This window comes from Harpia harpyja, chromosome 6, assembly GCF_026419915.1.
Source record: "Harpia harpyja isolate bHarHar1 chromosome 6, bHarHar1 primary haplotype, whole genome shotgun sequence".
Classification (NCBI taxonomy): Eukaryota; Metazoa; Chordata; class Aves; order Accipitriformes; family Accipitridae; genus Harpia; species Harpia harpyja.
Window position 1 is genome coordinate 29631735 of NC_068945.1, and position 13106 is coordinate 29644840.

A 13106-nucleotide genomic window follows, 5' to 3' on the forward strand; every position below is an offset into this window, starting at 1 on the left:
GAGACTTTGATTTCTCCCACCGGCCAACTCAAGGATAATTGAACTGTGCAGGGAACTTCAGCGTTTCAGAAGGTGGTTTTGTTCCAGTTCACAACAAACCCCAACCATGCCGCAATGCCTTATTAGAAGGATCGCAGCCCAGTTTCAGGCAGCCTCTCTGCCTGCAGCAGTCAGGCAGGTAAGCAGCACAAAACACAGCCGATCTCAGCAGGTGCCTGGCAAGCAGGTCCCAGCAAACCCTCCTCCCCCAGAACTTAGGTAAAAATCAAACTCTGCTAATTAGGAAAAAATGGTTTCTTCCAAATGTTTCCACCCAATTCCAGATTTGTGACCCCAAAGCAATGTTAATTCACCCTCATCGCACCCCTCCAGCGGATGCAGCTCCTGCTGTAGAGGCAGAGCAAGTGAGGCACAGTGATTTTAAGACACGTGCCCAGGGTAATGCAAGAAATCAGCCACAGAGGCGAAACAAGTCCAGCATTTCTGGCTCCCAGCTCTGGGCTGTGCCAGCTATTGCTTTCTCTTGCATATAAATCACTTTTCCCCACCAGTGAAGGACAGCTGGCCACTGAATGGAAAGTGGCAGTTATTCAGCAGTTCACAGCAACATTGCACACCAGCTTTTTGGGTGGGACATGGAGAACACTCAGTGTGCAGAGGAGACTGCCAGGGGATCTGGGCCAGCTGAATGGAGACAGAGCAGCTGGAATCTGGCCAGAGCAAAGCCCAGTGCTCCTGCTAAATCAAGACAAGTTAAAAACCCCACAGGAGAAAGTGTCTCCCTTGCTTTTGCCAGCAGAGCAGGTACCTTTGCCACAGCTCTGCAGGTCAGCTCCAGGCAGCGGAGCAGGAATCCCTTCTTGTCCACCACTGCTGTGGACAGTGGTCATGATGAGAGCTACCAAGCAGCTCTTACAGCGTGACCACAGCTGCTGAGTGCCACCGCTGACCTAACCCAGCCAGCCCCTTCAAACTACAGGTCTTGGCAAGCAGACATTCAGTTTTAACCAGTCTCCAAAGCAAATACTAGAGGTGGCCTTGATTCTAAACCTCTACCACCAGTTTCAAGGTTTGGAGGGACAGATAAATCCCCAGGGCTGGATTTATCTCTGATCTTTGTTCCAGGACAGAGAGATCTTTTACTAGAGCCGTATCAGCACACAGACTTTTTCTCCTGTAAGTACAGACTGAGCATATCAAGTCTTATCACGCTTAAAAGTTGGCTTGATTTAACTGCTGGTGTCATGAAGCCAGCAAAAGACCCCTTCCCTTGGAAAACCTGGGCCAGCAGAGAGCTATAATCCCAACAAGTAATGCCAACCAAGCTGATTTGTGCTGAAATCTCTCACAGAGCACCTCTGTGAGCAGCTCGGCTAGCAGGCTGAGGACACAAAATCTTCTTCAAGTCATGGGACTGAAGGCAAAATCCTGTGGGTCAACCTGCCATAGCAGAAGAGACCTTATTACAGCCTCATTCAGTTCCACCCAAAGCAAAGCACTGCATGACCAAAGCTTACACCACTGCAACTGGTGCAAGGTCTTCTATGCTAATTAAACTGCTTTTACACTAATTTTGCTGACAAACAAAAACACATCCACAAACTGAAACAGTCAAACCAGCAATGCTCATGGGTACTTTTACCACAGAGAGGGGGATTTCTCTTTGTAAATCTCCACAGGGATAGGGAACTGAGGCAACAGAGAGAGGAAGAGAAAGCAAGTAACTCCAAAATATTTGTTAGTTTAGATTTCAGCCAGCTTGGCAAGCTGTTTCACGATGTTTAAATACAACAGAACCTGAGTCACTACCCTTAATTCAGCTTCAGGCCTTCCCTGCCTCTGATCCCAATCCAAGTACTACTTTCACAAGACTTCATCAAACATTAGCCCTGGCTGCTCCATCCAGATGAAAGATACCCTCAGCTGCCTTGTCTTCTCTGGTAGGGGCTGTGTTATGGCCTGTCTAAATTAATAGCTGACAGTTCCTAGAGGTATTTACACAGTTGAAGCTGTAGCTTTAGATGTGTCCCAAATACTTTTGGTTGTAAAACGTGATGGACCTGAGACACAGTGTCATATTCTTAGATACGCTCTACTTCCCCTGCCAGTTCTAGTAAAGACTTTTTCCCAAGAGTAAAAAAAATATTTGCCCCAAGGTGAAGCAAGATGCTGCTCTTAAGGAACGAGATTTTATTTTGTACCAGCTGGGATTCGGCCACCTGTAGGAAGTACAAACAGCATCTTTCTTCTTTGAAAGTAGTAGAAGGAAAGAAATACTGCATCTGAAACACAGCAGTGGAAAAAAACCCCAGTTTGAAGGTACAGGAATGGACAATAGCATGTGTCGGTTGCTACAAAGCATTCTGGGTGAACCAAAGAAAGTTTCATTTTCACCAGTTAAGAAAGCACAGTGAAATTACTCAAGGCTGAAGGGATTTTACCCAAATCCAATAGTTATTAGAAGCAACTGGAGAGCAACCTAGCAGACAGAAGAGCCTCCTTACCTTACAGCAGTTGTGGAGGACACGAAAGACTGGCTCACTTCATGCCGCAGCCCTTCCTTCCCTCCCCCAGACTGCACCTGCACATCAAGAGCAAATCGAAACCAGTCTATTCTAAACCATGGTCTCATTTATTTTGAGGGACCCAAAGCGAGAGCAAGACTGAGACAGCATAACCAACAGAGAAACTTGTTTCTCAGCATGATTGCCCCTCTCTGGTGGCAAAGTCCTGGCTAGTACCTTCAGGATCACAAAGCTAGCTGAAAAGTAGGGCATGCCCATTAAGCTTCCAATCCTTCTTACATGGCCACAAGCTTGCACATGTCTTTCTCCTTTGGGTTTTAGCCAGAGTCCAGCCCTTTTGGGCACTGTGACACAACTGAATGGTTTAGCTCATTTTGTTCCAGCTGACAAACAACTTAGCCCTCCCCCGCCAGCAACAGTACAACTGGAGCTAGGATTTGCGTGTCCTCTGAGCAAGGATACAGGCTTTGTGCCTTGCTGAGCTCTTTGCAAGGACTGCCAACACTCACAGCTGATTAAGCCTGCAGTGCTGCTTTCTGCTTTTTCCTGCTCACAGACAGATGTCAGAAACAAGCTAAGTGAAACAGCACACGCAGCTAGAGCTCTGCACCTAGGAACATTAAAGCAGACTATTAGGGATTAAATAAATTAAACCAGAGGGGAGCTTAACACATTCTCTCTAGGCTTCATTTCTACCTGGCATGCAATTCTGGGTAAGAAACATCCCAGCATTTCAAGAAACACTGTATTTTGGAGGTGACACAACTCAGTAGGCAGGAAGGATTACATTCAGAAAGCTTTTGCTGCCATCACGTGGCTGAAAGCTTGACTGCAGCCCACTGCCAAACAAGCGCAAACTGCCAGCGAGGACCAGCCTTACTGCCAGGGCCAACTGGGGCAAGTGTTCATAGGTTTTAAGAGCCCGTGCCACACACCTAAACAAAGAGCATGCAACTAATTATTCAATAGTAAACACTTTATTAACTTAGAACTCCAAAACACACTACTGACTTGCAGTAAGAATAAGGCATGCATTACTACTGATAAGAACCTGTTAGTTAAAGGATTATACACAGCATATGCCCAACTTGCAAAAGACACGTGTTTTCTGTACATTGCTATAGTCCAGTCTGCTGTGTTTCATCTCTGGTCAGCCCCAGAGCCTGGGTTGCTAGGGTCATCCTGGGCTTGATAGATGGAGCCTTTTTCTCTAAAGGTCTAAAAGAAAGCTAAAGTGCTAGATTATCTTTTTTAGTCCCTTCCTCCCCAATTAGGTATCAGGCATGGAAATACTAAGCCCTTCACTGGGCAGATGCTCACACAGCTGGATCACTAACTACCAAGTGCAGTCTATCTAGAAGCTGCAGGACAGCCTTTCTTCCCCGTTTTTCTCTTGGTGGGGAGACAAAACCTGGCAGTGAGGTTTCACATTAGTCTAAGGTGCTGTATTTCAACTGAAAGGAAGCAGGAGCCTGCTGCCTCTTCTCTAGTACTCTGGTGATACTGAAATGAAGATACTCAACCGTGACATGCGGCATTTGGGATAGTGGCCCGTTCTTCCAGTATTCTCTCAGTAAAACATGTAGCTCCTGGCCACTGGCAAAGTGGGTAAAACTCAAACTTGATCATGAAATGGGATTCCGATGTAATAATGGACAGGAATCCCCAATTCAAACTGCCCTCCTCCCAGCACCTATGTTATCCACTGAACACAAATCAAGCTTTTCTTGAGAGACTAGCAACTAGAAACAGCTCTGGACGAGTGGTCATGACAAGTCAGGCAAAAAAAGCTTCCCAATGTGATTCCAACTGCAGCAGCTTGAATGCCTGAAGTGAAAAAACTGATGAATGTGGCTGAATTCTCACAATGAGAAGCTAGTCATCAGCACAGTTTCTCATCAGTGAACTAAAGGACAAGGCAGAAACTCCTGGTACGTGACCAGCACAGATCTCTAACATCCGTAGAAGTCGCTGAGCAGTGGCAACTTGTGACCCTTCCACCTGGAAACAAAATGGAGAAATTACTTAACCAATAGAAAAGAAGAAAAGCAGTGCTAAGCTGTGATAAAAGAATGAACCGGAGCAGGCATTAAGTATGGTTCAGAGCAGCTAGCTACAGAAAATCCTGAAGAGGCCCATTTACTCCCCTAACATTAGGGAAGGTACAGCATTGTCAGCCAAAAACCCTGAAGGGCTTGCCAAAGGCACAGATATTACCTGCTGGTAGGGAAGCAGTCTCTGAGGGTGGAATGATGAGTACACAGAAAAGTGAAGTGTGCTACCGCTGAATGCCAAACTCTCCCTCCAGCTTTTCAGACCAAGCAGGTAATTGGAAAGAGCAGCATATCAGATGGCAAAACAGTCTGTGAAGCAACAAAGCCCAGCTAACAGGAAGCATTATGTGGGCAAGAGAGTCACATGGCAAATAAAAGCTCAGGGGCTCCCAGGAAAAGAAGATGCCTCAAGGAACAAGTGTACCAAGGCTTTGCATATCAGAGAAGTCTTCATTAATTTAGACTTGGCTTCCTGAGCCTTTGAAGTAGCATGGAGAAGGAGCAGGTAATCTAGAAGACTCATTTCAAGGAGTGTCAGACTCCTGTACCTCTTACTGCTCTTGTAGAAAGAGTCTGGTCTCTCACACTTCCACAAGACAGTAGGGCATGTACATATATTTATTGCTAATGTAATGACACTCCTAAGGATCAGAGAGCAGTGGAATTCACAAATCCCTTCAGACACCAAACAAGCACCTTACCTCCAGCTCACAGAATAGCACAGGGCTGCAGTAGACTTCTCCCAGGTTCCGGATGGCATTCATCTCTACACTGCAGTAATTCACCCTGCCAACTACAGAAAAAGTTTTCCCACATTACAAGCCCCACAATCAACATTCAGTGAAGAAAAGTACCAGGAAATTCCACATCCACAAATGATCCAGAGCTAATTTTGAGAGCACCATAGAAGGTAAGGCAACAGCAAGCAGTACAAACAGAATGGTACAAGATTCACAATGCACAGAAGCCTTTCATAATACTGACAGCAGGAATAGCATTGCCACATTACTGAGTACTGTAACATTAACATTTTGGATAAGGGATCAGTACACTATCAGCATGGGCAGAATCTTCCACTCACTAATTAGAAGCCCTCCTGGCTCATGTGGTATCACGGGGTGGTCATGTCTCCAAGGAATTCACTCTGTCACGAGAGCCATAGCACAAGACAATGCTAAGACTCCTTCTCAACCCAGAATTAGGCCTCCTGACCCCCAGATTTCAGGGACACATCCCCACTGTTCCAACACTGAGCAGTACAGTCTGGTCCCTCCAGTTCCTCAGAGCTGAAGAAGGGAGGGTACGCAGGAAAGCACCCTCTCCGCTCGAGGCAGGGAGAGAGAAAAGAGAGAGAGAGAGAAAGAGATTAGAGGCACAACAGGGCCAGGCAGTACACGGCAGGGATACCAGTCTTGTATTAAAACTGTACTTAATAGTTTAGTAGCTCACCCATTTAGATTCATTTTATTACCCCAGTATCATATGCTCCTCACTGCTCATTAAGATCATCATTAAGACATATCTGCAAGAGCAGACAGAACAGACTTCTGCAGGGCCACAAAAAAAAAAATATCAGTAACACAAATGATATTCAGGGATTAGGGACAGAGAGGTCTGACTAGCAAAAACAAAAAGGAGAGAGCAAGTGAACATGAGATAAGAGAACTATGTTTTATCTAAGAAAACAAAAAAAAAAGGCAGATGAGCTCAGATATAATTTAAACAAAGCTTTCAACAAAGCCACTGGTTTCCTTTGTTTTGTTTCAAGTTAAGTCACTACCCTGTTTTAAGGAAGGCAATAGTGAGTTGTGCTGCTCAGAGAGGAGGAAGAGGGCAGATGCCATACATACCCCCAGCAACAAGAAAGCATACTTTCCCCAGGAAGAAGCTGTCATCCACATATGCTAGGGAAGCTTCAACATTCTTCAAGCTGTCAGAAAAGCACAGACAATCCAGTTGGACAGGGAGGTAAAACCAGTGCAGCGTAAGGACAAAGGGAATAACTTTCAGAAGCACAATTAGAAAACCAACGATATTAACATCTGCTGATCTGTGAGCTGGCAGGGTTATGCTCTGTGCTAAAAGCATGGCATCAGAGACCTCTGTAATACCCACAGCTGTTTAATAATCTGCAACATACTCAACAGTTAGACTTAGTTTGAACGGTGTCCTCCATGATTTGCAGACACGAAGCATCCAAATTCATTAATATTCAACGACACTTCAGCACTGCTTCAGCTCTTTCAGAAAAGCTAGTCCACACATTTCTGCAGCACCATCTGTGCAGTAAGTATGCAGCTGGGCCCGTCATTTTTGGTAAATGAGAGCCCAGGATCATCAGTCACAAGTTAAGCAAGTCACAAAATGCTGACTTTCATGTCTTAGCAAGTATTTACTTATGGCCTGGGGACACAAATATCATTTCTACAATAATGAGCACAAGATGAGAGAAAAGGGATCAATCCCTGCAGACATCCATAGTGCTGATCCCACTTGACCAGCAGCATCAGTGAACTGGGGACATGGATGCAGCACCTGGCTGGTTAACAGGTAGCACTACGCAGCGCACATCAGCCATCTGCATATTACAGAACTTAACAGCACCACCATCATTTCCATCTAATTTTACAGACAGCATCTTTCCAAAGCCCAGTTTGTATCATCCCATATCTGGATCCAAGAATAAATTCTGCCTCCTCTGCTATGGCAACTTAGTGCACAACAGGCATGTTATTGGACAGAGCGGTTCAGTCCTAATCCATTGCTGGAGGCCAGAAAAACACTGTATATATTACTGAGCTGTTCCACCACAGCGAGTCTTGGCTTTGAAATCCACTATTCAGCAATTCTGACACAGTAAAAATGTAGATTTAGCCATCAAGCCAAGAAAGAATATCAGTTTCCCCTCTCATATGTTCACCCTTCTTTTACCTGTATTTGCTCTTGATGTCAATCATAAACGCAACCAGATCTATCCTTGGCCGAAGGTGATCCCTCTCTGGAGGTAAGGGAAGGGATGTAGCAAGATGACTGAAAGATAATAAATTTGCCAGTTTAACCAAATAGCTTGGCAAGGCAGTATCCACTTAACCATAACCTCATAACTATTGCAGTTCACCATGTAGCAAGTTACCAGGAAGCCCACTAATTACTAAACACGTAGGCACTGAAGAGACTTTGTGATTCTTTAAGTGGCATTCTCATCCCTTAGGCCTACTCATAGCTGCTGACAGCCACAGTGATACTTGCTAGAGAAGGCTGTTTATAATGGGAAGCTTATTAGAGCATAACAAGACTCACAGAAACATTTTCTCTGCACAGATCTGTACGACAGTCATTTTATTTAATTATTAAGAACAGTCCTTTCTAACAAAGTGAACCCCAATGCTTTACTGTATATTTTGCTGCCAAGTTTCAGTTAAAATGTGTCAGTGTTCTCCTGTCACATTCCAAAGATACTGCTCACACAGGAGAGGCTACCTTCTCGGGTGTCCATGTAACAGAAAGGTGTGTTGTATTTGCAAAACCTTAAACCAGAAATTTATCACTAGTATAGCTTTATAGATAAAGTTATAACTCGGAAAGAGCTTCTATTATACCATTACCCCCCTTTTTATCCCGTTCACTGTGTCACGAGTTACTAGGTTAGTTTAGGTGTCCTTCCACACAATACCACCACTGCTGATACAACTGTTGGAAAAAAGAATTACAGGGTGGGGATTTTTTTGTGTCTCTTCCCACTACAAAAAACAGGTTTCAGTAGTGCACATCTGGGCCTTCCACAGGGAAGAATATTATCAGCACCATATTTTTGGAAGATCACCCAAAAAACAGATTGGACAAACAAAAATCCCAGAATTTCAGTCTCTCTCACAATCCACTTCCTCTCTGGAAGCCAAAAGAAACACTGATTTTGGTCTCCTTGGGGAATATTACTTCTACCAATTAAATCTTAAGGACTTAACAGTTTTCCCCAGTAGCCACAGACCACGGTACACATTCCCTTCTATTAATTGTATGCAGTTCATAGTTTTATCTGCCAGTCTCCAAATAAAGGTGTTTTGTTTCCTATAAATAAGAAAGGTACGATTTAACAAAAACATTTCGAAACTAACACAAGATAGGAGCAAAGTGTGCTTGAAAGACACATTGCAACACAAACAAGTTTATAAACTTAAGGTGAAATTTAGGGAGAAGCTGTGGTGAAAGGGTAGTATCAGATCTCATTGTCTAGGGGGGGAAAAAAAACAAAACCCAAAAAAGCCTCCATGATTTGGAATTCTACTATATTTAAACCAACATCACTATATGATGTCAGCAGCCTCCAGATATGCACTGCAGAAGCCTTTTTTTTTTTTTTTTCTTCTCCTAGTGGTAAGAGACACAAAAACCCCAGCCCTGCAATTCTTCTCCTAACAGCTGTATCTGGCAGGTAGACTTGCCAGACAAGATACCATGTTTCTTTGTAATGTATATTTTCCCAAAGCAACAGTGTGGAAAAAACTGTCACAGACTTCTGCTTCCTCACGGACTTCTGCTTCCCTAGTGATACTAGTGCAGGGACTTATCTTGCTCTGTAGTATGAGCCTAAGTTTCCATGCCTTTGTGTAGTTACCCAGCTGCAGTACCAGCAGCCATCTAGCCATGGCACTCCACAGCTCAGCAGAGGCTGCAGGATTTGCACAGAAAATTGGGTAATTAACTTACTATTACTTAGCTCAAACATCCAAGATGCCATGATCAGAGTAGTACAGTTGCTCTAACTGGCTAGTAGAGCATTAGCTCGGGTTTGCCTTTACTGCATCGCCTTGGCTTACAGCAGCGAAGTAACACAAAAACCTTCTGAAGAGCTGACTAAAGTCATTTGGTCTTGGCAAGAGAGCTGTCAAGGACATTATATCGTAAAAAGTTAGTTAATCGAGCTTTTAAGACAGGACTTGTCATGCAGATAAAGTTAAAATTCCAAATGTGTCTTAATAGCTTGAGGAGGAAAAGCACGTGCATGCATACAAACCAGAAAATGGCTCTGAAAAGCACCAAAAGTAAAGGACATCTTTCAGGAAAACTTGTTTGGTTGCAAGTAGTTGCAAGCGTTGTACTTGTCCCATTTCGTCCCAGGGTGTTTAATTCCTGTATATGCCCGTCTCGCAGGAGACAAAAAAATACCTGTGCTCCTCTCATACCCTTCCAATTTAGTAGTCAAACATCACTGCACCATCCAAAGGGCAATGGTACGTGCACAGTGAACGTGACGAACGCGAGAATTAGTTCCACCCCCGTTTCTAATCACGCCCGAGCCGCGTGCCCTGAAGACTGAGCAGTATGCCTTCCGCAGAGGCCCGCCACATCCGTGCCGTGCAGCAGTGCCCTCCGGTGCCCACAACAGCCAAGCTCGTTCTCTGAAGCCCGCACCCTCCGGCTCCCACCACCGCCGCTTGGCGAGAAGCTGCACTTATAGGCAGTTTCCGTGCGGGCCCTTCTGCAGCAGAAACTTTCCGTGAACCCGCATCACAGCCGCTGCTTTGGCTCCGTCCCGAGGCCAGGGCGGCAGAGGGACCCCCTGCGCTCCCGCCGCGGGCCTGCGGCCGGGCGTCCCGCTGCCCCCTCCCCCCCCCCCACTCACATGTTGATCTTGAAGTTCTTCTTCTCCCGCAGGATCGCCTCCGCCAGCCGCTGCTGCAGCCCGCCGTCCGAGCCCACCAGCTGCGCGGACAGGAGGGAAAACGGCGGTCGCGGGCGGGGCCCAGCCGGGGGCAGCCCCGCCACTCGCCCCCCGCCGACCGGCCGGGGGGCGGGGCCAGCCCCGGCGCCCACCTTTGCCTACGGCAGCCAGGCGGCCTATCCCCGCGGGGGGGGGGCGGGGCCGGCGCGGCCGTTGCCCCTGAGGCGCGGCTCGCGGAGGCTGCGGGGCAGGCGGGCGCCCACCGCAGGGCCGGGCCCCGGGAGAGGGAAGGGGCGGCAGGGGCGGCGGCGGCGGCGCCGGACCTACCAGGAGGACGGCGGAGCTGAGCGCCGGGAGCTTGTCGTAGGGCTGCAACTCCGCCATCGCGCCCGCCGGGACTCAAACCGCCACTACGCCACACGTCGCGTTAACGTAGCGCGTCAGGGGAGGGAGCGGAGCCTAGGAGGGGGCGGGGCTGCCTGCGCGCGTGCGCATTGGGCCCGCCGGGGCGCGGGCGGGGCTTTTAGTCACGCGCAGGCGTGTGCCGGGCGGGGTGGGGCTGGGCTGCGGTGGGGCGGGGCTGCGGTGGGGCGGGGCTGCGGTGGGGCGGGGCTGTGGTGCCCCCCCCCCCCCCCCGATAGCAGAGGGCCTGCCCGTTCGGTGAGCGCCGCTCTCGTACCGGCAGACCCCGCGCAGCAGCGGTGTTCCTGCGGCCCCGGGGCAGCCGCGGCGGGGGCTCTCGGCGGTGGGACGCTGGCCTCGTCCCACCCTAAGCCCTAAGCTTCCGAGAAGCAAAGTCGCGGATCCCGGGGCATCCTTGCAGGAGGTGGGGTCCGTTACTCTGCTCAAGCCTGAGCGGCACCGAAGGCTCCAGTGAAATCCCGCTGTCCCTTACGCAGACACGGATTAACAAGGGCAGTGCACTTCCCTGCTGTAAAGGCTGCTCGATGTAATGGCTAGGGAAGGGAATTGCCTGAACACCCTACGGCCGGGCTTTGCACGCTGACTTGTTCTGCGCAAGGTTTTGCGGCAGCTCCAGCAGCCCCGACCACCGTCCTACCCCTTCCTGGGCACCTTCCCCTCGCCGCCCTTGGCTGGCCGGCCTCTGCCCGGCCCTGCAGTCCCCTGCCCGTGATACAGGCAGGAAGGAGCCCGTGCCAGCGGCCCTGCAGTTAGAGATGTAGGCTGAGCTCTTCTCACTCCAAGGTCAGAGCAGGATGATGACGTGCAGCGATGTAAAGCCCTCGGTGGCCTGTGGTCCACCTTGCTGCATCTCTTGCTCTTTGCCTTGTCCCAGGGTTCGGCTCCAGCTCGGTGCGGAGGAGGGTTCAGGAGCCCCTCAGCTGCCTGCCGGGGCTGGTCCCTCCCTGCCCCTTCAACCAGGGCACCTCCAAATGGCAGGAGACATTCCCGGGGGGAGGAAGAAGGCCACAGGAGGACGAAGACGTGTCTGTCCCTCTGCGGCAAGCCGGCGAGGGGAGAGAGGGGGGGTTTAATGTAAGCTGACATCACATGGCTTCTATGGCTTTTTTGATCTTGACAAAAGCAGACGGTTCTGCTCGTTGCCAACATGAGACAAATTACAGGTGAAGCAGAAGAGATTACAGGATATTTCTGGTTGTTGTTGAGTTCGGCAGGGGGAAGGGAAGACAAATCCAGGGCAGACATGTCCTAAAGATGGCAGGCAGGCAGATGCAATAAATAACGAGAGCCAGCTCCCAGGTTAGGGGGGCACAGAGAGCAATTTGGACAAAGCTGCTTTTGGGCTGCTGAGGGTGTAGAAATACACTAAAAGCTGCAGCACCCACCTAAAAGGTGTTTCTCCTCTTTCATCCCCCTGCTACTCCCCATTGCCTGCTCTCTAGCCCTGCAGAAGGACCTGGGTGGCTTCAGTGTCTGGTCAGGGACATGCTCGCCGTCCCCTCTGTCGCTGCAGGCTCCTGGTGACACCGGTGCCTGTTGAGGTTCAGCGTGTCCAGATGAGCTACCACCAATCCCACTGTTACTTTTCCTTGTCCCCAGCAGGTTTCTTGGCCATGCCTTGGCAGACTTCCCTTCACATGGCTGACCCCCACCTTCCCCTGGGGACACAGAGATTTGCCCTGTTCCCTCCTCCGCGTGCTCCACCTTCTCTGCACCCTTTAACCCGGGGGATGCCTCCCCTTTAGCGCCTTACTAACAAAGGACCCTTGGGTGCACGGCCCACCTGAGGGTGACTCAGAGGGGGGCAGTGGTACGGGCTTTGCACAGCCAATTTCATCCTGGGATGCAAAGCCATTGCCAAACAGCTGGCATGGGGAGCCGCACCAGGCAGATTCACTTTGCTTTCCTTCGTCTTTGAAACACAGGCAGGGATGCTCTGGGGAGCGGGGCAGGGGAGTGTGTGCAAAGCCTGCAGAGCAAGCTCAGCTCTGTGGGAAACCAGCAGGGAGAATAGGAGTCATCATCCTCCACCCTCATTGGCTATTTACCCATGGGCCAAGGGGTGCAAAACAGATCTAATGTCAAAGGGTAGCATTTAAAAACTCTTTTTCATGATAGAGGATGGCATAAGGAGGTGGAGACTCAGGCTGGTAATGTGCCTGCAGCTCTTGTCTAGATCTGTAGCTCGGCAAGGAGAGGAGGGGAGAGGGATGAGAAACAGTGTTGGAGGCTGGGGTGTATTTTACATATCACTGTGTGACAATGTCAGGCTGTTTCACCCCTCTCTGCCCCGTTTCCAGGTTGCAAAGCAGGAATAATGAGTCGATTTCCACTTCCGAGCAGTGCAGGAGAGCTGAAGCAGGGGTGTCAATGCACTGGCCCCCAGTGCAGGCAGAAGGGGGGAAAGCAGGGTACGATATGAAATGGGAGAGCTCCTGATTT

The 13106-nt window shown here is 49.0% G+C and overlaps 1 protein-coding gene across 3 annotated transcripts; it reads right to left on the bottom strand.

Moving 5' to 3' along the window:
* Positions 1-2170: 2170 nt before the first annotated feature.
* CENPM (centromere protein M) lies at positions 2171-10689 on the bottom strand. 3 transcript variants are annotated; one of them, XR_008235739.1, is made up of 6 exons: positions 9594-10182; positions 7511-7609; positions 6430-6509; positions 5281-5372; positions 2505-4526; positions 2171-2282 (listed from the first exon to the last, which is right to left on the bottom strand). XR_008235739.1 is itself a non-coding variant. In XM_052790541.1 (6 exons), the coding sequence occupies exons 1-6, from the start codon at positions 10623-10625 to the stop codon at positions 4401-4403; spliced, it is 534 nt and encodes a 177-aa protein (XP_052646501.1). In that variant the 5' UTR covers positions 10626-10689; the 3' UTR covers positions 2171-4400. The 3 variants fall into 3 exon arrangements, 2 of the variants coding, with proteins under 2 accessions (XP_052646501.1, XP_052646500.1); XM_052790541.1 differs by lacking the exon at positions 9594-10182 and adding exons at positions 10203-10282; positions 10569-10689 and having other exon boundaries at positions 2171-4526; XM_052790540.1 differs by having other exon boundaries at positions 2171-4526.
* Between the last annotated feature and the right edge of the window lie 2417 nt (positions 10690-13106).

What these genes read in the sequence shown, in the direction of transcription:
- CENPM (XM_052790540.1), bottom strand. Translation starts at nt 9,760, where the DNA reads ATGAGAGGAGCACAGGTATTTTTTTGTCTCCTGCGAGACGGGCATATA. An exon ending in ATGCTTTCTTGTTGCTGGGG is followed by an intron (nt 5,373 to 6,429) that starts GTATGTATGGCA and finishes CTTTTTCTGTAG; the next exon opens with TTGGCAGGGTGAATTACTGC. An exon ending in TGCTATTCTGTGAGCTGGAG is followed by an intron (nt 4,527 to 5,280) that starts GTAAGGTGCTTG and finishes TTTTGTTTCCAG; the next exon opens with GTGGAAGGGTCACAAGTTGC.